The sequence below is a fragment of the Giraffa tippelskirchi genome, chromosome 9, assembly GCF_054371585.1.
Source record: "Giraffa tippelskirchi isolate mGirTip1 chromosome 9, T2T-mGirTip1v1.2.pri, whole genome shotgun sequence".
Lineage (NCBI taxonomy): Eukaryota > Metazoa > Chordata > Mammalia > Artiodactyla > Giraffidae > Giraffa > Giraffa tippelskirchi.
This window is the reverse complement of record NC_137283.1, coordinates 29,400,350-29,425,203: the sequence shown is the minus strand read 5'-3', so window position 1 is coordinate 29,425,203 and position 24,854 is coordinate 29,400,350. Positions and strand designations below refer to the sequence as shown.

The following is a 24,854-nucleotide window of genomic DNA, read 5'->3' as shown; positions in this document are numbered from 1 at the left end:
GTATAAGGAAAGTTCCATTTACCTTCAACTGTGTTTCTCGGGTGACTCACAATGGTGAACGTCACTTTATGTTTGGGCTTCGTATTAGCCCCCTCCTGTCTTCCGGTAGCATGGTTCTAGTAACAGTTTGGACAAGCGTGTTTTAGGGTCGTGTGTTGCCTGAACTGTGAGTCAGCTATGTTTCCCATTTTCCCATTTTCAGCTTTTTTTCACACTACCAGATATATTCATCTTTTCAGGTTTATAAAGCTGAATCTGACGACAGAAATGATACAAGGCTATGGGTGGGAGGGGTGGGAGACCCTAGGAACAACTGGAGAGTCTTAATGAAGTTCTTGCTTTATAATTTGAGACTTTGACAAATGTTTGGCTAGGCAAAAGAAAAAATCAGGTTTGTGTCACTTCCCCCGACCCCGACCCCAACCAGGTAGAGTTCACATGGGAGAGTATTTGATTCCCCCATGAAATCTGCAGCCAAACTTCAGTGAGATTATTTTCCATCACAAAGACACAGGTGATGACCCTGTGCACCCTGGTCCAAACCCAGCACCTACTACTGAGTGGAGCCCAAGCAAAAGTGAACTGATCAGATCTACGGTGTGACAACCTGCTAACACAACCAGATGAGATGTTACGGCTGCTTAGAACTCCAGGGAAATGAGATCCAACTTCACGACATTCTGTGAAACCAGCGGACACCCCCCCCCCCCCCCCCGAGTGGGGCCACTGCAGGAACACAGGCAAGTAGGGTTTTAGAGAATGAGAAAGAACGGCTTTCCACCCAAGATCCATTTCAGGGAAGCTGCAAACTCCTTACGACACTGTGCTTCACAGTCACCCCCCTGCACCCTGGGAAACGGAGCCGCGCGTGGTGCCTTCTATGCTCACAGTCACCTCCTCCCTTCCCTCTGACTCCTGCTTCTGAAAGGGCTTCCAGTGAATGACTGTGCCAAACCCCATATTTTCCTTCTTAGATCTAACTGCTTTCTTTAGCCACTGTGGGAACAGTAGAGTTTTTAAAGCTGACTGGTGTCTAAAGGCTCTGTGTTCAGAGAGTGAGAGGAGAGCATGGAGTATGTGCTTTGTACGATAGCTCCTCTAGCTCCTCCCAGGACGAACATATAATACTCCAAAGCCATACTTATGGGACTGCTTTGTAGTGTTGCAAGAGAGAAAAAATGTAGTGGTCATTTGAGTGTCACAGGAAAGGTAAGAAAGAATTCTATGTCAACACTAGATAGCAGCTGGGCCATTACTAACAGGGCCCTTTAAGCCTTGCTGTAAAGTTTACGATTTGAGTTATTCCAATAGAATAGAAAGGTTAGGAGACAATCTGCATCATAGCAGGTAATGCGTGTTGGGTAAGAATTCAAACTCCATCATTATAGAATTTGCTTAATGGAAATGTGAGATGAAAAAGGGTAACCATCTCCAGCACCGAGAGTAGGCATAGGAAATGGGCTGATTGACATATAATTTTTTTAGCAAAAGAATTTATTGTACTGTACACCTGTGAGATTTGAGCAACAAACAGTATGCTTTTTGACATCTTGATACAGGGTGTTTTTAAAAAAACAAACCATCAGTAAAACCTTCACTTAAAAAATTAAACTGACAGCTGTAAAACAAGATTTCTGACTATACTGGGGTTAATTCAAAGTTTCCATAAATTAACTTTATCTTATACAGCAAAATTAGCATCACTCAAAACTGCTGTGTGAGTTTTTATCCAAATCTCTTTCCTTTATTTTTTTTTAGTGATTTTTTTTTTTTCTTTTACTATAAACACAGGAACATACACCAATGAAACCTTGGAGTTCCGTGGGACTATGAAAAACTCTCTCTTCCACTCAGTAGCTTCAGACATTTTTCCTCCACAGTAAGTTATTTCCTGAAGTAGCATACATAACAATTTATATTTGCTCTGAACTTCCTTAATATCTTAGTAAATACTCCTGTCATGACAATGATTTAAAGATGAATGCGGGTGTGATAATAAAGTCAGAAACACCAGGTTTCTGGAGGAAGGATGATATATGGCAGTGGCAGCGTGAGAGAGAAACACGTTCTTAAAATGTTGTGGAGTAAATGCTAAGAGACTGTTGTTATGAATTTAAAAAGACTATTTTCATCTTTAAAGATCCTTTTCAAAAGCACTTTGGGCATGAAATTCAAATGCTAAATAATCAAATTTCAGATTCCTCCAAAGCCACCAATTACCCACACTGGCAGACAGGATTTTGCCTTTGTTGTTAGATGCCAATTCATTCTGTTGCTAATTGCTACAGGTCATATTTTCCATTCTGATCACTCAAATGCTCTTAAAACTAAGATGTTGGTCAGTCATTCAGAAGCATTGTGTAGACAAGGGGTCTATTTCTAGGAGCTGACAGCGTGGTAAACACGGCATTGGTTTACTCCTTTAAAGCGGTCGTTGGTTTTACAGACACTCGCTAACAGGGAGAAGCTTCCTTCTAGAGCATCCCCGGTGAATCCTATGTGGGAAAATGGGGTTTCTTTTCTCTTCAAAACTCTTCTTGCCAGAGAGGGAGCTGTGTCGCCCTGCTTGCCTCCCATCGCCCACCCCCAGGGGCATCACACGCACGCAGGATGGACGGCCCTCACCCAGCACTCCGCACAGTTCTGGGCGTGCTCATTACACTGCCGTCTGCTGCTATAATGCCCCCATTTATTTTCCTTTTGATATTTTAAGAGCAATCTATAAATCATGCCGTCTTTCCTTCGTGCCATCATTAATGCTTGGTAACAGCGCTTCAATGTGGCGTGCGCGGCTCACCACTATGCCACAACCAAGTAAACAAGCATCCTTTCCAACCCTGCTGGGTTCAGTGCGCCGGCACGCTGAACAGACAGCGAACTGTGTCACAGGATGCATACTGCTTCTAGGAGGAAAAGGTAAGGTGGCTGAAATCACGGCCCGAGCTGACCGAGCAAGGGCAAAAAGCACAGGCGTCATCTCTTTTGTGGCTTTGGGCATTTGTGGGGCTGCAGGAAGCCTACTGCTCTTATGGGTCGGATATAAGTAAGTGGTCCTTTCAGCTGCGAACCAAGTTAAACGTTTCTGGAAGCACCCACTTCTACCTGGGTTCTAGGAAGTCAGAAATGACAGAAAAGGTGTCGAGAACAGTCAGAGCAGAGCTCGTGTGACATGAAACCAGGGGGATCTGATGGCAGAGGTGCCGCAGGGGGCCGGTACTCACACAGCTTGCAGAGGGGATCTGCCCGGACTGCTGTCGCTCTCATTGCTGTTGGTGTGCTCCATCGCCCCGTTCAGCTCTTCCCGGATCGCGCTGGCCAGGTTGCCCAGAGTGGGGTTTCCCATGGAAGCGGTAGTGTATAGAGGTATACTGTTCTCAGCCATCGAAGCCTGCCATCAACCCAAAGAAAATGTATGAAGACACAGGGTGGACACAGACAGGGAGGCTATCAATTACAGGCGGATTCGATGATCTTCAGCTTAAATTCATTCTGGTATAGTTGGCCAAGACAAGTGTCTAATAGGTCTAGAAGGGCTGTGCTTTAAGAGTCAAGCTGATGACGACACATGTCCCAAGCTGGGTTCCAAAGAGCTATAGCTGGAGGGGCCGAGGCGCCTGTGGGGTGGAGGCACAAGCTTTAGACAAGGCTATCTCATAACGAGTTTTCTGTCTGAAGCCTTTTTTCAAGAGGAACTGAATATTTCCAGATCACAGGGAAATGTAATGGAATTTTCATTTCTTTATCCACTTCGATGACTCCACTATTGGATATTAAAGATTTGATCAGATTATTCTGGCTGCAGAGCCCAAGCTTATGAGAACTTCCATAAACATTTACGTCTCAGATCCTATAGAAAAGGAAGAGATTATAGAATTGGAATCAATTTTTATCTCCCCTCCCCATCATTTCTGTTTTAATGATTTTTGAATCTTTTTAGTGTAGTCTGAGATAACTGGTTGAAGGTAACTCTATGCAATCTTTCAGGTTCCAACCAATCATCTGGAATTTGAGGACCAAAGAAAAAAGAAATCTCTGGCAAAAGGAAGCTGTAAATCGTATTTCTTTGGGGGTACGTAAGTGCATCCATATCGAAGGTGACAAAGTCACTATAAGTTGAGTGTCAGCAAAAAAGTGTGGAAATGGAAAAAAAGAGAAAGACACCCTAACCCCTGTGGTCGGATATACATTCCATTTCCTATCTTACTGCACTTGACTAAAACGACCACCCAGTCTGAGATGCAGACAGCAGTCAGACCTCTCACTGGGCTCAAGTGTCCATACTGTTTCATTTGGGTCATGATTCGGACCTAGTAACTTTGCATTTTACTAAAGAGAACAGACTTTCAAAAACTGGCAGCTGTAATTAGACCAAGATTTATCAACGTTGTTCTCTTGCAGACTACACTAGGCCTGGTTTTCCATCCTAATGAGGTAAAAGTACAATCACAAGACAATCCGGCGCAGTAACTCCAACTGGCCAGTGATACAAGAGTCCAAACGATTCTAGAAACCCTGGCTCTAGAGACCAAGTAAAAGCCAAAAGTGAAGAGACAACAGGTGCAGAGCTGGGCTGCAGGGAATCTGTGTTAAGACAATCACAGTCTCGCTCGCTGTACAAGGTCCAAAGCCAGAAACGCCTTCCAGATCTAAGCCCAGGGACGGATGACCTGCCCACACCTAACACAGCACTGGCTAAGGGATGACTTCAAAGCCAGGCCCTCTGCAAGCCCACGGCTTTTCCTTCCCTCCACTTCTGAATTTATGTAACTGCCTTCTTTTAAAAAGTGGGGGGAAAAAAATCCCATTTTCGTTTCCAAATGTGGTGAACTCATTTTGACGAACAGCACATCTGAACATTCCTCAGTCTCCTACAGTTTGTCAAATAATTTGCATCAAGTACTTTTTTCAACAGATCTCTTGTAATTGCAATAAAACATTTTTCCTTTTTTTTTTTTTGGCAGAGTAAAAAGTCAGACCCGTCGCCTGATCCGCCCCGCACCAAACTGCAGCTGGACATGCACGCTGGCTGCCTTTACTTTAGACAACACAGTGGCCCTATTTCTCCCTGACACGGAAGTTCTGCTGGGACCATCAGTGAGTCTCTTTTGCTATTACAGTCAGAAGGTGGCAAGAGTGGGGTATATTTTTCTCACAGCTTCTCTAGTCAAAGATGGAGAAGTACATACAACACTGAAAAGTTCACAAGAAATGTATGCTTTGGGATAAGCTGGCCATCCTACAGACAGGGCAACCTTTTCGGGATGATTCATTCTCTGTGGCTCTCAGCGTGTTCTGGGTCAAGGCCATTTCCGATGGGAACTGGATCATAAAACACGGCTGACACTGGTGAAAGGCATCCAAAGGTAAGTACTTACACCGATCCCTTGATTCTCAGACAAAAAAAGGCATAAATGAAGAAAAACAGTGTGCTCCTCTTTAAAAAAATGACGTGGGCTGCAATGAGAAACCCGGCGCTCCTACACAAGACAGCTTCTGGGACATTCTCTGCGTGAGTGACCAAAGCCACCTACCGAGCTTAGAGAACTTTCCACCAACGGCTTAGGTCTAACCTAATGGCTCTTTTTGTACTTGATGTCTATTTTGGAGCAGAGGGTTACAGATTTTATAAAGGACTGGTCCAATGCAGAGTATGTGGTTTCACATCACACTGGCCTCTCTACCCCCCAAAACCAAAGGGGCTTAAGTCCTGTCCCTCCTGGAGCCTTAACTGCTCTGAGATCCCAGCGGGAGAGGCAGTCTATAAATATGAAGCTTTACGGTTACCCTTAGTTACTTCACTTTTTCAGAGCATAATGCAATCTGTCCCGAGTCCAATGTTTTATTTCTGTAGTGGATTCTGCTGTCCTATTTTATATATTGTATATCACGCGTTATGTTGCTCTAGTAATCTTTTGAAGATGTTGTTCCACTATTATTTTTACTTGCCTTGAAAAAATGGAAGTGGGCAGGAAGGGAAGGGAAGGCCTGCTGGTAGACTCTTTATTTAAGGTGCACGGTGGAAAGTTGTCTGAGGGGACTGTCTACTGACCAAGGACCCAAAGTCCTGGAGGAGAGGAAGAAGAAGATCCATGCCTCAAATCATGACTTGAGACCCAGGTATTCACCTCACCTCAGGATAGGTACAAAAGATTCTTGGAAAAATGGTGGGAGAGTTTGGGGCTATCACTGAAAGTAAGAAAGGGTGCAGAGGCTAAAGGCAAATGTTGTAGACGTAAAGCGTGAACAGTTCTGTAAAGAGAAAGCATCCTAGGGGAAATCAGTCACAAAGTTAAGAGAATCCAGAGGCTGGAGGATCACTGCTGCTGGTGGGCTGTGTTTTTTTTTTTTTTTTTTTGCCTGGCAGCCTCATGAATGTCAAATGTGCTTGTAATCTGAATACCATTCCAGATAGAGCAGCCTTTAAATTCACACTTCATAAGACTCCAGGGAAAATAAACTACTAATGAATGGTATTTACAGTGGCGGCATCTAAGCGTGTGTTCATTTGCTTTTCTGAAGTTACTGTGTAAACTACAAGTAATTAAAAGAAACATAGAAAGTAGTTCCTCCTATTAAATTAGGTTTGGGCTGTGTGTGTGTGTGTGTGTGTATGTATATATATATATATATATAATTACTGAAAAGCTAAGCGGAGTGAATTTGCCTCTGAACTCAAAGTGTGTTAAGGCTGTGTATGCACCATCCTCGGAAGCCTTCGCTGCGTAAACTGGGAAAACGGTTCTCTAGGACGCAAGGCAGGTACTCAGTGAGAACAGGAAGATTATTCTATCGCCTCTTCACCCAACTCTGTTCCCCTTCATGCCCAGTGTCTCCATTGTGTTTTCATCATTATCATCCCTGTAAGGAGCCTTTTTAAGACGTCTGCTTCTCTATTTGTGCCCTTCCCTCAGGAAATTTTAATTTCGGCCCTTTGAAGGGGCGCAGGACTTTATCTTATCTGTATCAAGAACGCAGACTGCGAAGGTCCACAGGACCCTGTCCACCTATGAACTCTGGAGGATGGCCCTGCCCAGGAAAGTTCAGTGAAGTAAGTGTACTACAGTCTCCTCTCGATTTGGCCGTGACTTGATTGTTTGTTTGGTAACTGAGATGTGCAATAATTAGAAGGTTTGACAGATGCCAGGGCTGCCCTGGTAACTCACATCGGGGAGGTTACCTCCCTCCTGCTCAAACCCCGAGTCTTCACCCTCCTCCCCCCGCCCCCCCACCCCTGGTAACACCGGTTACGTAAGGAGGGCTTGGTTTGTCAGCAGGAGACAAACATCCTATCCTGCAAGCTTCTTATGTAACCTTGAGCAATCTGCTGGAAACCTAGAGAGTCTAACTCACTCTATCGCTTGAACAAAAACAGTTTACTTTTACCAAGCGAACCAAACCCAGCCTCCTCCCTCCCCAGTGAAAAGATGCTAAAACAGACTTTAAAAGAAGGAGAAGAAATAAAAAAGCTCTGCTTTCGCTTTAAACCCGTGAACAATAGAAGGTCATGTGATACAGTAGCCTATCATCCAGCACATTAATAGCTGTGCTAGAGTAATTACACTTGTGGTATTTTTGCCTCAAGTGAAATTCTGAAATAAGAGGATGGAAATTATGATACTGCTGATAAATATTAATAAGTGAACTTTTAATTTTTTTGCCACAATATTCAAAATGCTAAGCATCCTGCTAATGCTGAAGCAGCCCGATGTGTTTGCCTCCAGGGAGTACGATGCTTTGTGCACTTAAGAAAAAAGTTTAACGGAATTAAAATTTAATATCTAATTAGAGCGAGGCTAATATATTTTGAAATGAGTGGGGGAGACATGTCCCTCTGCCACAGAGTCGGGGCAGCCGTTCATCTTACCTGTAAAGCTGCATTGAGAGGTGTACAGTAGGCGTGGCTGGTCTGCATGTTTTTAATAAGGGAAGGGTTACTGTGTAAGAGAAAGATAAAAACTCAAAGTTAAACACAATCACCCCCAAGTTCTTTGCTAAGTCTTAAGCTTGCTGGTATCCTTCCAAATCAGAAATGTCTCCCAGTCCCCAACCCAAAGGAAACTCGGGTTTTTCCCTAGCCCCTGGCTTCCCCGGGGGCTGGTCTGTGTGAACACCTCTGAGTTCGATAGACGTTGCTGTTCAAGCAAACTGGGGGTAAAACTGCGGACTATGTAGTAATTAGCTTGGGCACTTCCTCCGCGGATGGATCTTTGTCAATTTGGAGCAGCCGCCCTGACTCCAGCAGGAAGGCTGATGCTCGCTCTGGGATGTCAGTGAGCTGACGGCAAGGTCTCCTGGGAGCGGGTGGGAGGAATCCTGGCTCTTAAGCTTCTTCAGGATTTGAGTTCTAGAACAAATGCTAGAGGAATGGCAGGGTAGCTCTGAAGAAAAAGTCTTCAAAGCTCATTTACTGCCAAAGGGAGAGAGGGGTACTCCAGGGAGGGCTGGTCAGCCAAGGTTGGGTTCAAGTCTTTCTGGCACAGCCAAATTTGTGAGGATGCAAGAATAATTGGATGCTGTGTCCCTTTACTGACCAAATGAAGGCAAGATTCTGTTGTAAGAACATCTCTAGCCAGGAAGGATAAAACTACTTTAAAAAAAAATCACACATGAGGATATGGGCAGAAAGGGGGGTGGCTTTGGGGAGGAAATTACCTACATTGATCAATGATCCTTAAAGGAAGTAGATGGACTGTTAACCAATTTCCTTCCTATGCTTGGAGCACTTTTATCATTCAATTTACTACATTTATATTGTTATACTGAGTGAGCCAATAAAAAGAAATTTACCCCAGTAAATACACATTTTAACTCTAAAGAAGAGTTTCCTTTTCTCTTGGAGGAATTAGGGGTCACGCAAAAGCACTGAGTTATAGGGGTCCCCGTAAAGCTGCTGAATCAAAAGACAACCGGTATTTGCATTAAAGACGTCAAAAAAGCATTATTCAGGGCGCTGGTGTTCCAAAGGGAAACGAGAGAAATACATGTACAAATCACACAATTTAGTTCCGTTGCAGAAAGCCGTGGCACTGCTACGTGGTGAAATGCAAAACTATTATGGGATGAGTCAACCATGCAAAGCCAAAGCAACAGCAGAAACAAAAAACAAAAGCAAGTAAAGGCTCTTACTGTGCGACAAGCTCGTCAAAGTTTTCATCGGGGCAGTATTTGCGAGGACGGCCTCGTTGAATATGGCGGCCACGTTTAAACTCTTCATCATCAACTGTCCAAAAGGACCCAAACTCATCCTCTACTCTGATAAAGCACTTATGCAGTGAGAGGTTGGTGCGAATGGCACCCTGGGATAGGAGCAGCAGCAAAGGAGATGAAGTGGCAACAAAAGGAGAGGCAGGGTTGGGGGCAGAACAGACATCCAATACAGGGAACAGGAGAAAGAAAATAAAATGCAATAAGCATAAGCCAATGGTTTGTGAGGGTTAATATGCATTGCCACCTAAAAGCTACTAGCATGTGATGCAACAAAGACCAGCAAGCAGGGCAGGGGGACTGGCGGGTATACAAAACAGGAGGGATGAAATGCTTTTTTGCTTCCCTTAACTGAGACAACGTGAAACCAGGTGTTTGGTCTAACACCAGCTAGCAGCCAAAAGCCTCTACGTGACACTGGTTAGCGCAATCCAAGCTAGGCTAAGAGGTTCAAACAAGGGGGACGTACCCACTGATCTTTTGTGGCCTTCGTTTTTGGAATTCTACTTCATCCACTGTCCATACTGCCCCTTTAACGTTTTCTACTCGCACAAAACACTTGTGAAGACTAAGATTATGACGCACTGCATTCTGCAGCAAGTATAAAAGAGAGAACATTTTCTATAAGAAAAAGACTCCAAAAACAGCAGTAAATTCAGCCTAACAGCCCACAGTTGTAAACCCATCCCCAAGAGCTGCAGCTCCCACCCCTAGGAGGACCCTCCTGTGGTGAAGGGTGCCTCTTCCAAAAAGAAGACTCAAAATCCAAAATGATGAGTTAACTGTACTTTGGCACTGTAGCCTCATCTCTGGTAATAGTTAACCAGAAGTATTTTTTAATATGTCTATTAGCCCCCAAACAGGTTTCACAGCCAAAATATAAAAGTAATGTTAATAGGACTTCAAAATCAGAAAACAAGCAAAGCATAAAACAGTCCCTTTTAAACCCATTTGTCTCTCATACTAAAAATATTAGCTCCCAAATATGTTTCACAGCCAAAATAGAAAAGTAATGTTAGTATGACTTCAAAATCAGGAAACAAGCTTAAAACTGTCACCTTTAAACTCACTGTCTCTCATACAAAAATGGTTTAAGTCATTTTTCTGCTGCTTTTTTATTCTTTGAAGTTTTGGCTCTAACACCTTTGACCCATTTTCTCAGATTTATTCAGAAGAAATGGACATTGGCTGTTTACCACTGAGAGTACCGCCTCCTGCATCTGACAGGATCAGAGGATGACACGACCCCCACTGGATCAGCATCCATTATCAAGCTATGCCTTACCTTCCCAAATATATAAAGGCTGGCCCTTACTAGGGGTAAGTGCTTTAATTAACAGAGAAAATGCCGAAGGGAACCGTGAGGAGAACTCTCAATGGCAAAATGAGAATGTTGTATTATTTGGTGGCTTCTATTTACATATCACTTTCTTAGGGTAAAAAGTAAACTCTGGTCACTCCTAAACTGAAACCCTTGACATCTGTAACCTACCAAAAGAGGACCTCAACTGAAGGGTGAAGAGTTTTTAACATCTCACCCTTCCTGAGTTTCAGGAAAATCCACAACCCTTACCAGGTCAAGTAACAAGCACAGCTTCACCTCTTCAGTTCTCCTAGTTGAACTTACTGACACTCAAAACTGGACATGAAGATATTTCAAAGAGACCCATGTCATTTACTCCCAATTTTCTTCTTACAGGGAATAAGGTGACAATGGGGGCATGAGAAGAGGATACTTATACCACACCTCACATCCCTTGTAAGGCCTTCACTTTATTTCAGCAACACTGCTATTGCTCAAACATTCTATATTCCTTCCCTTCACCACTTCCTCTCTCCCTGATCCTTTCCAGGGGCAGATCTTGATCTGTTCTTTGAGAGGTGTTTCCATTTTTGGATAATCACCCCTGGTGACTCTGTGAGGAGTCATGCTAAAGAAGGGTGATTTTTCTGGTCTGATAATGGAATATTTAGAAGGTAATGAGGTAAGTTTTATCACATGGCGTGATGAACTGCTCATAGGAAGAAGCCATAGGATAAATCCTCAAGGAATTTTTGAGCAATGTCAGCATAATTGGGGAGGGTTCAAGACTTTCAAGTGACTACGAAAGGATACCCCTGATTCAAACAGGTTTGATAGGTTTCTGTCAAACAACAATCTCTGGAAAATGTTTGGCATTATACTTGGTAGGACAAATTTCTCCACATATATAAATGAGTCTCTAAAAAGCATTTTCTTTTTTATATTGCACAAAGGCAGAGATAACAGTAGACCCTTAGCATTCTTTATCTCCTAGAACAACACTGAAGTGCTTGAAATAAACCCAAGTTTCTTACAAAAAAAAAAAAAAAGAAAATCCAGAGTACATGTACCCAGAGGACACCTAACTGGGAACAGAAACCAGCATTTCTCCTCATCCTAATCATATCTACTGTTTTACAGTAAGTATCAAAATGTACAAAACTGGAAAAGCCGTGTCTGAAAAACAGGACTGCTCTAGAGCTGTCTAAATTGTACAGCCATATAAATGAGGATGTCAGGTCAACACTTAAGTTTCTGTTTTTGAAGACTGTACATCCAAGCACAAGCAACTGGAAATAGAGAATTTCCCTGAAAAGGTGAGTGAGCTCTTCCCAAGCATCACTTTTACCTGGCATTTTATCTCTTGTGTAAGATTGCAGCTCAAATAGGACATGGAGAGAAAAGTGTATGTATTTATGAACCATTAAATACTTCACCTAGGACTGTTTATATGAATGGCACTTTTTCTGGCAGTTTACAAAATTGAAAAAGTTATATTTGAAGATTTGAGCCTGAATATCACATTCAAAACTGGTAATTATTTTAAAATCTGATCATTTGCTATTTATAAAAGGTAATTATAAAAAAATGCTTCATGTTTATACTTCCTAAATTCTGAAAAGCATTCATAGCTGAAGATTGTTTTGTATTTTCTATCTCAGGGCAGGCTGAGGAAGAGAAAGGAATATTTTGAACCAAGCTCCTTCAGCGCCCATGTGTCTTAATAGAAAAAAGGTACATTGGGCCATTATCTATAACTCTGTAAGTGTGAAGAATTAATTCTATGGTTATATTCATTTTGTTTTAAAAATGCTAATTTATGACATTTTCCCGTGCTTGATTTCCTCCCATATAAAGTTAATAAGTAGCAAGGAAAACTTCTAGTTCAAGCAAAGCATGTTTTATTTGCACCCTATAACACACCCCTATCATCTTTATAATAAAACCATGTAAAATATTTGCATGTTAAATATTTCTAAATGTCTTAGAATTGGGGGATTATAAGAATTCTAGATATTAAATATGCAAAAATAATCTCCCAATAGTACCTGCCCCTTTTTCTATAGCAAAAATATTACTATAAAAACAGAAATTATAGTGAGGAAATCCAAAAGTTGCTGAGGGCTTAATCTAATACAATGCAATCAATACTAACGTAATCTATACACCAACTGTGGAACTTGGATCAAGGACTGTTGCGTGACCGCAAGCCTTGCTGGGGGCATCCCACTTGGAGCTATGGAATCTGACTTGTCTAGAGCAAATGGTACCAGTCAAGTCATATATTTCATAATTACTTTTCTTCCCCACAGTTAATGAATATCTGACGGTCTCTTCACTTAAAAAAAAAGAACTTTTATATATATATATGGTTCGCCTGTAATAACTTCCACATACCGTGCTAGTGTTTGGAGTGTACAGCCTTCTCCACTTATGTCACATTTACCTGATCATTTTTCCACGTTACTAATGGCTAAAGAAAACAGTTATCTCTGCAGTCTCTGCAGAAATAAATACTGATGGTGGCTAAAGACCTTGAGGCATGAGGTTTGTGTACACAAGACAACCTCCTTCACATTCCAACCAGAGAGAGACAACTTTGGTCCATCTGATGCAAAAGTAAGGGAGTCTTCCATCCTAGCATTTTTAACGCCACAGGAATTATTTTCTCAATCCAGTATTCCTACAAATTAGACTCTCTGAATATATTAAAACAATACTATCATAATTTACAAGACCTGCATGTTACCAACAACAAATTCTCTCCTATAAACGGCAAGATCCAAGACGAAACAGACCTGCAACACGGCTTACCTTCCACGTGGCAGCGTTACGTCGGAAGTAAGCAAACATTCGTGTGAACCAGTTATAGATTTCATTTAGTGTTAGCTGCTTTTCTGGAGATTCGAGAATAGCCTGTGAAGCGAAAGTAACGGAAAAAGATAATTTATGACCAAATCAGCACAACTGTCATTATACAATTTTTGGAAAATAGAAAATAATCGTGATGCTGAGCTAAAGCCTGAGAAAGGTTTCACGAAATGATCTAAGATGAATGGTTCTATTTACCAGTTCAATAGCAAAATTCAAAATGGAATTATCTAATTGTTTTGAGTTTTTATTTCTGTTTCCGTACCGAAATATTAATTTATTAGTCATTCATAAAGCAGAATCAAAGAGAAATGCAAAACATTTCACTAGCTGATTAAAGCTCAGTAATTATTTAGAGCTCAGATTAATTCTAGGGATCAGAGATTACTGTAGCTTGTGATAATTGACTTGCCATCTTTAAACAGGCTCATTTTCACTGTTGTGTGAAATGAATTTCCTAATAATCACATCGTATTGTAATACTTAATCAAAAGCAATTATGTTATATATTGCAGTTTTAAAAAACCTTATAGAAAAGGTTTTAGCATGCTTGCATACTAAACGGTTTTAAATCTACTTCATCAATATATCCCTGTACACATACACCTTCTGATGCAATTTCACAAACTGCATTGTTTACTTACCTGCCTAATTAAAGATGCATATGTAAATGGTGGTCTAACTTCTGCGTTCTTATAAAATTCTTGATTCTGCGCAATATCTGCTAAATAAGAATCATTGTCCTATTAATTATCACTTTTTACCAACAGGCTGGTCGACAAGCATTGCTGATTACAACTCTCTGTGAGGCAAAAATGGAGGATCTACCTGAAGAGATGGGCACGTTGTATTTGTCTGAGTACCGCCTGCGGATGGGGCCCACCGTGTGCATGCTGGTGGTGGTGATGACGGAGGGGCCTTGGGTGACGGGAGTGATGGGGGCAGTGGGGGTCGTAGGAGTATGAGGTAAGCTCTGTGGAGAAGCCTCTGACGCTGACTTGGAGAGGGTGACACTGGATACCAGATTCAGCTGTGAGGAAAGGAACAATGCTTAGAAGAGCCACCGAGAACGCAACGAGATCCAGCAGGGATGGCGCAGGGAGGCCTGGCCAGTGTTAAGTCTCTAAGCAGATGCTTATCTCCAGCTGAAACAAGAGGAGACTTCCCATGTAAAAGCTGCTTATTAAAATTTCTAGCATCGTTTCCTATGATTCTTTTTATCGCAGTTGATTTATAGGTACACAGCTAAGTGATTCAGATACACACACACATCCTTTTTCAGGTTCTTTCCACATATAGGTTATTAAATAGCTCTGGCAATGTTCTCCTTTCCTATTGCTGAGACAGTTTTATTTTTTTCCAAAGACCGTTAACTAAGTATTTACAGACACAAAAGGGGTTACCTAGCCTGGTAAGTGTGAGAAATTCTGGGTCATGCTGCTTCTTTAATCACAACTTCACACCCCTCTTTCATAGCCTACTATGCCTCGTAAACCTCGAAGAGGGAGATAGAGTCCTTGTAGCCCCACGAACACTGATGTTTCAGGAAACACCAGTTGAGATACAGTGGCATCAACCTGAGCTCTGGGACAAACCTTTCTGAACTGGGCTAGCACAACAGAGAAACTGTTTTTACTTACTCTCAATCAAAATCAAAATTTTATTTGAACAGCCACATGCTGCCAGGGGCTACACTACACCGGGACAGGCTCACTTAACTCTACGATGAAACTTCAGGGATGAGATCTACTGCAGAGAGGCCTGGCCCATGACCTGTTAAAAAGAGTGGAACCAATCCACTAAACATTCATTTAGCTCCATCAGTTGGCAGAGACTCCTCTTTGAAAGCTTCATGTGTCATCTTCATTAAACTCTATCCAATACAGGATTGGAATCTATTCATTTAAAACAAACATGGCATAGGAGAGATCTGGAACTATAAAAAAATAAAATCTCATTTTTTTCCTTTTAGTTTCAAATGTGTAGTAACAAAATGGAGTAATCCAGTGCTTCAAGTAAAGAAATACCTACTAGTTATTTGCAGTAGCATGGGGGAAAACAAACGAGTCCTGTTTTGGGCCTTCCTATTACCTGTTTTGCCTTTGCCTTGAAGTGTTTTTCTTAATAATACTGGAAATACAAGCCTGTCCCCCCTCTTCCAAAAATCTGTTGCTATTGAAACACTGTATCTGGCTCCACTGAAGAACTTGGTTGTTTTCAACACAGTTCTTACAGTTTACCCAGAAGTGCTCTCTCAGAAACCTGCAGCTACCTCCAATCCGAAAGAGTTTAGCAGAGCAGGATCACTTGGTATAGAAGTGGAGCTCGAGCCTGTGGTCCTCACTCCCACCCACCACGTCCTCTGCCTGCCTGTGGAAAAACCTTAGCCAAGGAATAAGCTTAATCAGAGAGGTGAGAACTCACACAAGAAACAAAGGAAAACAGAGGAGACCAAATAGTAATACTGTAGTCACTGAGCATAGTCACAAACCTTTAGTTCCTTCTCAAGGGCTAGAGATAATATCCTGAGCCATGTCCTGCAAGCTGTTTGGCAGATACTGAAATCCCCACCAGGCAGGAGAAGTTAACTACATGACGACCAGAATGTAGCCATGACAGAAGCTGCCACAATCCCAGGAACTGGCCTCAAGGAGATGGGAACTGACCGACACTGGAAATGAAGATTAACTACTGATGCTGGTCAGACCACCGATGACCAACTTCAAGATGACTGTCAGAGCTGACTGTGCTGTTTCTGCATGTAACCCCCTCCGTCTGTCTATAAAAGCGCTTGCCCCCTGATTATCAGTGGAAGGAGTTGGCCTTTGGACAGGCGCCTCCCTTCACTCCTCACTGCTGACATCCAAACTAAAGCAAACTTTCCTTTCCACCCACCTGGCCAATTTACTGGCTTTTGAGTGGTGAGCAGCTAGACCTGGGTTCAGTAACCATCAAAATCTGCCTGAAACCAAATTTTGAATCCCTTAACAAATCAAGTCTGTTTCACCACTGCAAGAGTCCTAAATCCAAAGCATTATTTGTAGAAACTATTAAAAATTAGATTCTCTGAGATCTAATCAAAGAACAGATAAAACAGAGTTCCAATTTGTTAGGAAGACTCAACCTTTCTCATGCCCTAGTAATGAGAAATATTAAATATTGCTAAGGAAATACTAACAGAAAAAGATAAACATGGTGCTGGAAACTGAATGTGGGGTGCGGGCTTTGGGTTGGGTTTTCCTTTTTAGTCCTCCCTTGAAATGCTGACTCAGCCAACATCAGACACACCCCTCCCAGCTCCACCCAATTCCTACCCCAGGCTCCCCCATACCTGATAAGAGCAAGCTATGGAGATGGCACACCATCCTTAGGAATCCCCTGGCAAGCTGGGCAGATGCAGGGAGATCTTTTTCACCAATGCTGGAAACTTCAGGACACACATTTGCAGACTAAGTGCTAAAAGTCTTGTGGAGCACTCACGGGATGGAGCTGATCTGGGGGTCACGGGGGAAGGCTGGGGTGACCACCTCTTCACCTCGGGCCCCACTCACTGACCAAGCAGTGGAACAGTGTATCTAAACATCCATCAGCCCAAGCAACCAGTCTAATGCTCATGAATACACAACATGTACAAATCAGATGCTGTTAGGCCTAAGAGTATCAGAATGCCCAGGAAAGTCATGGGTGCCATTTGTAAAAACAATGTTGTAAACCCCTTGCCACTGCCTGGTTTCACTTCAATTCTCATACCATCAGGAATACTTGAGATGTTATACTCATATTTTAGAGAGAAGCAGACAGGGGCTCATCAGAGATTAAATAACTTGCCCATATTCACAATCTGAACTCAAAATCAAATACACACTTGTGATTCTAGGCCCTTTGTATAATATTCTCCTTCTGCCCAGATAATGGGAAAAATAAACACGAACCAGGTTCCTTTTTCTACATGCTCATTTTTGGAAAGGACCTGGGGATTAGCTTTTATCCCTGCTTATAAATGGCATTCAATAAATATTTCCAAGCAGACGACGGCAATGGAAACTGCAATGACCAAAACAGGAATAGAGCAGACGACTGCTGCCCTTGGAGGGCTTACCATCAAATGCAGACACTGATGACAACAGGTGTAACAATCATAAAACAATTCCGAGAACCCACTCTGCTTTTTGGCTTCTCAGTTGAAGAACATTACCCTAAACACCATAGTGCTCTTTAAAAGGTAATGAAAATGATAATATAAATACAATGTCCTCAAGAAATATGCACGGTCCTTTCCAGTTCTGTGAGGAAGATCATCAAGTCCACTGGGTTCTAGTTCACTGCCAAAAGCCCAAACTCACGGAAACGTTCAGCAAGTGCAGACCCATCTTTTGGGAGCTCACCTACAAGAACAGACAGGCCCCACAATATGGGTACAAAGTCTTAAAACGTGAAAAGAATGTCATTCTTGCAGTTCTGGCAAAGGTCTTAAGACTTGGACCGTTTCTACCCCAAAAGCAACAGTAAAACAGAAAATCCCTCCCGGTTAGCACAATCCCTGACGACAGAGAGGCGGCTGAATTTTCTGGAGACTATGAAACACAGGTAACCAGGGGAAATCAACACCAAGCCAGGAGAGTGCAGAGAGGGGATTTTTACCAGGCTTGACAAATGACACCGTGAGTCACACCCACCGCTGGGCTGTCTCTAATAAGCCACAGAGGAAGCAGCCAATCTCGGCTAATTACCAGATAAAAATGTATTGTAAGGACTCTCATTAGGAGACGCGGATGGAGGTGATCTAATGATTAAATGCTGCATTCAACTGACCCACCATCAATGCACACTGGTGCAAGATGTCACGGGAATATTTTGTAGAAACAGTGATTTTATTTCGAGGAGGGGAGGCAGTAATATTTGTAATGATGGCTATGAGGTAAACTAATTAAAAGACAGTTCGGAGAGGAAGAGGGTGGCTGAGAGCAGCTGTGGCCGTTCCAGAACCAAGTGCCAAGTCTCCATAGAGGAACTGCAGTCAAGTGGAAAATTTCTGCCTGACCTCTGCCCTTGCTATTAATTTGCAGGGAAACTAATGACACATATACATATTCCCACAAAATTGTTCTAATTGCTAATTTGCCAAAGGAGCCCTGATTCCAAATTAAACACGACTGTAGCCTGTGAGGGAAGGAAGAACAAAAAGCTGTAAACTCCAAATAGAGGGGGGCTTCACCTCGTGAAATCATTTGAAGGCTGAACCAACAAGTTAATGAAATGTCAACCTTGTCAAATGTGATCGAAGTTTCTTAACTTTTAAACTCAGGCTGCATGATCACATGCTGGTCTCGAGGAGAAACCATCTCTGGGGAGGAAGGTCACTAGGGGGTGAGAAGATGGAGCTGGGGGAAAGTTTCAAGACAGGTTCTGTGTTCCAACCAAACCTTCTCTTTTAATTAAGGTCTCTCTGGAAAAAAGTGGACCCCTCTACCCGCCCCCCCCACCCAAATTAATTACAGACTTAGAGCAAACTGGGAACAGTGAGAGGTGTGCTGTAATCCTGAAAGATTCATCTGAATTGTAAACTATTACAGCTTAAAACATTCATCAATTAAAATGAAAGCACAAGTGCTTCGTTCTGACTGTAGCTCAGGTTGGAAGAGAGAAATTTTTTTCGGGGCCTAGAGCAGGAAGGGATGGGACTGGGAGGGTTTCTTTTCCTATTTTTCAGATTGTGTTCATTTTCTATTTAAAAAGAAGTTGCTATGTTTAGAAAAGTTAGTAACTCTGATATTTTCTACATGGCGAGTTTCCATCATGTGATGATTTCGGCAAAGATAATCTCTGCAACGCCGGCCAAAAGCTGAATTCTTATGTCACTTCAGATTGCCATAGGGTTTTATTTTATTTTTTAATTTCTGTCCACTCTCAACTATCGGGTTTTCTCCCAGGTCAGTTGCAGGGGGACTCTCCTAGAAATCTTACCCATCCAAACAACTGGAACTGCATCAGCTGCCCAATACTCAATACTCTGCTGAGCCCCTCTGTGAAAGAAAGATTTACCTTTTCGTTTTTAAACAGTAACCTCTGCTCTCTCTTTAAAAGACAGTGAGTCACTCCCATTTTTAAAAAAGTCAACGCACTGCTGATGTAAACCCAGGACAGAAACAGACTTGTCGTAAGGATTCCCATAAGAATTCCTGTGTATTTTTGTTTGTGTTCCTGCCTTGTTTCAGAACAGATTCTGAGAACAAAAGGCAAACCTGAAACCCGGACTCTGAGGGACCCAGCTGCTTCGTAGGGACTCTTGTGCTCACCTGTTTTCCTGTTGCTGGTTTGACTGACCTGAGCAGGTGAATTCTAGACAAGAATCCCTTGTGTTCAGAGATGGCCTTTCTGATGATGGAGGAACTGGAGGGATGTTCCCAGACCGTGGGGTGGGGTAGCTGGGTGTTGCTGGGCAGGGGGTGACCTTGAGGACAACTCCCTCTGCCTAGTCCCACCACTGCCTGAGATCTGGGCCCCGTGTAGGACAGTGACTGAGAAGGCGATCGTCACTAACACTGAACCTACCTCAGCACGGGGGGTTTCACGAGAAACAGTATATAAACATTGCTTGTTTTTGCAAATCTCTTTTTATGACGGCCTCAAATTACTTCTCCAACTCTATAGCCAGGCTACAGCCAACAGCCCACAGGATCATCCATTTCATTAAGAGTTAAAGGAACCACCCCCCTGCTTTGGGGGGGCGGGGGGGTGTAGGGGACACACACAGTTTTTATAGTAGCTAAAAACTATTTCCAAACAGTCCTAATTGCTATGGTTGGAGGAAAAGAGAATGTGTACAAAGGAAAATCTAATACTGACTTTCGCTTCAAATAGCCAAGTTCCTGTGTTTTATAACATTTTCATAAAGGAGATTCTACCTACACTGTAGTTACTTGCCCACCAAACCTGAAGGAATGTGGTTTCACCAGGGTTGGGAGCTGTTCTCTGGGGGGTAGGAATACCCTAAAGCTAAACCTACCTCGCATGTTCTCAAGATTATAAAGTATGATTTACAGTATCTTCCCGACATTACGATAGTGAAAAAGTCTTTTTCAAAACTCCTTAACAACTTAATAAAGTATTAATACAGACATACTTCTTGGTGGTAGTGGTGGTTTACTGTTTTATCCTGAGTCCGTCCTCCCTCCAAAGAAACATCTCAGGAGAATTCTCCATGGAGTAAGAATGGAGACATTCGCCCTCAAGCAACCCACTGTGCTGTTTACCTTGAGAACATTACTGGTACTGAGTTTGGAACAAAAGAATATCACTCTCATTAGGCCAGTCTGTGATCGCTTGATTTTTCACTTGTGCTTCTGTGAACATGGAAAAGAGATGAATTTTTGGAAACGTCAGCCTACAACACTCGTGGCCATTCTGACCATACGACAGGTCCACCTTTACCCACTGTATAACTCCTGTGCTAGAATCTGCAGCTGCTCTGGTAAACACAGCCCAGCCTTAATAACATTAAAAGCTTATAAATAACATTACAAATCAAGAGCTTGTTTTGGCTGACATCGGCTATTCTTTGCCTTCCTCCACTCTGACCTCCATCACAGACTTTGCTCTCCCAGTTCCCTTGCTCAAACACCCGCACCTACTCTTAACCCTTGGCAGGAATCATGAAAGCTGATTTCCTTCTCCTCCTTCCCGTTCCTCTTTTACATCGCATCTTAGATGGCACCGGTGTCACGAGTCTTTCTCGCTCCCAGCGCCAGGGATGGTGGTCCACACACTCGCGTGGAGCGCAGCTCTCCCACAAGACACTCAATGGCAGGGACGGTTCTGTCCTATTTTCCTATGTTTCCCAGTCGCACGTTCCATAAATATTCACTGATGCAATTACTTTGATTTTAAATTCAGAAATTCTCTTTACAAAAACAGTGTGCACTGCAATTTGAGTCCTGGGTATGATTACAAAAGGAGAAGTTTTTCTCCTCTTAAAAGACTTTCAAGCAAGCAGGGAGAGATGTTACCGGAGGCCTTGTGGAACAGGACGCCCGTGAACCCCTGTTCAGCTCACCTAGATGCTTCCCAGGGTGAGGGGTCGAGGTCAGACCCACGTCTAAAAACTTGGGACTCTCCCCAGATGAGAATATCCTCTGACAAGCCAAATGGGAACATGAGTTCCACAACAGGATCCAGCAAACACGTCTAGGGGCTGATGTCAGAACAATCCAAGAAGGTTTTGGCAGTTTCTTTGATGCAGTGAAATGGGAACTGGCTGGATGACTGGACACAGCAAATGACACTTACCACCCAAATGGCATTTAGTGAAAAGCAACGTTTACAGCAAAGCATTCTATCACTTAGTGACTAAGGATTTTAAAATAAACACCAAGTTCCTTTTAAACAGAAATGGAAAAAAGAAAAAAACTTCACAAACTTCCTGGCAAGACTCTAACATGGGCGTCCCCAGCATGGGTTAGATCTGAATCCCAGGAACTGCTTCTTTCAAATCAGAGTCTAGGAGGATGCACGTTTCAACATACACTGTGCGTTCTATTATTTCAGGAGGAATAAATTAATTACAGGCAAAGGGGAGAGTCTTTTACACCTTAGAACTGATCAGATAACTCTATATCCCTGAAGCTGAAAGAACTGAGGGTTTGCTCTATGCCTGTGTCCCCTCCCCTTTTTACAGCAAGGAAGTAAAAATGTGTGCAAAACACTACATGTCTACCTTTTATAATTAATTTCCCAATGCCTCACCTATACATATTTTAATAATTCCTGATTTATAAGATGGTATCTATAATAAAATTTTCTATTTTCAAATAAATGAAAAGAAGGCATGTTCTCTCTGGCAACAGAGTGTCACACAATATCTGCTTGTCAGGCACCAATTTTTATTTCTTACATGTAACTTAAAGGATAAGGGATTTATAATGCTGCCTGTGAAAGGAACCACTTTTCATACACAAATGTGATCTTTTTTTTTTTTTCAAAGGGTAATACAACAGTACATTTACATAAACTAATCCAAACAATCTATGTATTTGACAATGGCAAACCTCACACAGGCGGCCTATTGTTGGTTTACATCTTGGAGTTCTTTATATTGGCTTGTAGCACTGCTCTAGCTGTCAAAGGTTTGACTTGGACTCCAAATAAATGGTTATAGAAGTGCTGTGCAGCGATATTGGACTTCTTTGCAAAAGAAAACCTGCTGTGTATGAATTCAAAAGCTATTAATTTTTCAGTCAAAAATATTCGTGCCTATTTCTTTTAATAAAGAAATACTGTGCTGAGCTACTAAGAGATAATGTTGACTAGTGGTAAAGAATTTTCAATAGAGCAGTTAAAAATAAATTTAGTAGGAGGTCCCCTTCCAAGTTATAATTTTCTAGCATGTAAAACATTTTTTTAAATACTAATGAAGACAAACCTTCCTGCCCTGTGCATTTCCCCCAGGACGGCTCTTCCCTGTTCACTGGCTGCTTAACATGGGTCCTCATGGAGACTCCCAAGGGTCTCTTTTGTGGCCTCTGGAAGCTTATGTATATGGCGCTCCAGGCCTGCACCAGCCCCATGATGGCTCGTGGAGTGCCCCGCAGGGTGTCTCGATTCCTTTTCTGCTTTCATCCTTCCTCCTCTCACCAAGAAGCCTCATGATACTAAATGAGTCCATTCCTAGAGTGCTGAGTCCACACATTGCTCTAATCCTCATATTTAATATCTAACCTCATATTACTGTTTTTAATTCACGGAGTAAGTCATCTCATTCTCTCCCTTGTCGCTGGGTTTAGAGACGCAAACCCTTTATCCTGGAGAAAACCATTTCCCTAATGAATGGAAACCATCTGAAGATGTCCAGAGATGATCAGCTCCCCTTGCCATCAGCTCTACCCACTGAAGAACTCAGTGGGACCACGCAAGGATCTTACCAATTTGTTTTCGCGGGGTTCATATTATTCCTAGGAGCCTCCCTAAAAGAAGAGGTTGATAGGAACAGCACCCAGAGCACAGCTGACTAATGACTCCACAACACCAAAAGGCCTTACTCTTTCTTTTCAGCAGCCCACATGTTTGTTCCTACAGCCATTTACTGCAAAATACATGGAAACCAAGGGTTCTTTCCTAGTAAAAATGGATGTGCAAAGTGTTTAATGATTTTATGTCCTATATCTCAGTAATGTGTTCTGTTTCAGACATTAATTTTGTCTGCCAACTGCATCTTGGCAGGCTACCATATTTGCTGGGTTAATAGTCTGACTCCGTTTTATTTCTATCACCATAAATCATATATGGGTGTATGTTTGCTTTATTTAGAGAAAAAAAAACAGTCAAAACAGATAAACCAATACTTTGCCATTACACTGCATCATTGCATATTGATTAAAATTGCTGGTACTAACTATAGATTGTCAACGCTCAATTAATTTTCACACAGTGACTCCAAGCAAAATCAAATAAACGCAGTGTACCCTTAAATTTTACAAATCTTAAAAATCAAGAAGCAAAGCACTCTCTCCATTGTGAAAAATTAGTTGAAGCAACAAGATTTTGAGAACTGTAAGTCTATGAGATACATAACTGAAAACCATCAAGGTACAACAAGGAATGAGGCCCCAGACAGGATCTGGGGTCCAGATAGCATCCTTCCACTTTGATATTGTCTGTGCTTGCATGACACTCTTCAAGGTCAAAGAAAAGGGACATAAGGCAAGTAGTAAGAGATTCCTGAAAGTGAGATGTAATTTCAGGGTACCACGTTTGATCTCACTTTGAGGGAGTCATTTTCACTTCCAACTCTTTGGTAACCATTAGACGTTCTCCAGTAATTATAGCCTCTAATTATTTCAACATTTCCTCCTCTTTCCTCTCAGACTGGACTGGACCATCCCTCAACCATTTTCTCATACCCACTGTCTCTTGGCTAACCCATGCCAACATACATTTTTTCTTCTGCCTTCCTGGTCTGGCAGTCCTCACTCTGTGTTTCCATCAACAAGAAATCAGAAAGATTGCTGTTTGCTCTGTTTTTGTTTTTTCTTCCAAAGAGCTGTCAGTGTATGTTTTAGTATGTTGGTGTAGCATCAATCATCTGTCCCAAAGAAGAGCTGATTGTGGGGTTTTGTGGCTGAGGACTGCGCCTGAATCATCCCGTATGTATCTCCCTAAATGCCCAGCACACTGCACTGTTCATAAAAGGTAACCAGAACCAGATGGAACGTAAGTCTTTCAATATTCAAAGCTGCCAGACTAGGGATCCTCCTTCCTTGCAGAAGGGAAGCAGAGAAGAAATAGTGTCAGGTGCCCTCCGGAGGTTGCTCAGTACTTACGGGTTGAGGGGCAGTTTTGGGTTCTGTAGACTTCACGTGCAGGTGGGTCATCATGGCTTGCAGGCGCTCTTTGTCTTTCGCAAGCTGGTAGGGAGAAAATGCTCTGTTATTTCTTTGAAAACAGATACATTACTCTTTAAATATCCCAAACGATACATATT

At 42.3% G+C, this 24,854-nt stretch overlaps 1 protein-coding gene and 1 long non-coding RNA gene across 51 annotated transcripts in view; one reads left to right on the top strand and one right to left on the bottom strand.

Annotated features, from left to right (window-relative positions):
* Window positions 1-14,580, top strand: part of LOC145520893 (uncharacterized) — an 867,842-nt gene extending 853,262 nt beyond the window's left edge. Inside the window, exons 15-25 of the long non-coding RNA XR_014064880.1 lie at window positions 509-740; window positions 1,792-1,879; window positions 3,985-4,069; window positions 4,962-5,094; window positions 5,396-5,509; window positions 5,996-6,117; window positions 6,912-7,048; window positions 10,367-10,524; window positions 11,648-11,823; window positions 12,169-12,268; window positions 14,149-14,580. This is a non-coding gene — a long non-coding RNA (uncharacterized LOC145520893). The remainder of the gene's footprint in view (window positions 1-508; window positions 741-1,791; window positions 1,880-3,984; window positions 4,070-4,961; window positions 5,095-5,395; window positions 5,510-5,995; window positions 6,118-6,911; window positions 7,049-10,366; window positions 10,525-11,647; window positions 11,824-12,168; window positions 12,269-14,148) is intronic.
* The window catches only part of FOXP1 (forkhead box P1), a 618,285-nt gene that overhangs the window by 3,102 nt on the left and 590,329 nt on the right, over window positions 1-24,854 (bottom strand). For 28 of the 50 annotated variants that reach the window (XM_081528327.1, XM_081528323.1, XM_081528326.1 and 25 more), the window contains 7 exons: window positions 24,694-24,777; window positions 14,207-14,408; window positions 14,023-14,102; window positions 13,322-13,423; window positions 9,674-9,795; window positions 7,865-7,934; window positions 3,222-3,388 (listed from right to left, as the gene is read on the bottom strand). In XM_081528327.1, the coding sequence (XP_081384453.1) occupies window positions 3,222-3,388; window positions 7,865-7,934; window positions 9,674-9,795; window positions 13,322-13,423; window positions 14,023-14,102; window positions 14,207-14,408; window positions 24,694-24,777 (827 nt within the window). Of the gene's footprint in view, window positions 1-3,221; window positions 3,389-7,864; window positions 7,935-9,126; window positions 9,297-9,673; window positions 9,796-13,321; window positions 13,424-14,022; window positions 14,103-14,206; window positions 14,409-24,693; window positions 24,778-24,854 lie in introns of all 50 variants that reach the window. The other 22 variants (XM_081528351.1, XM_081528350.1, XM_081528342.1 and 19 more) reach the window with 2 other exon arrangements.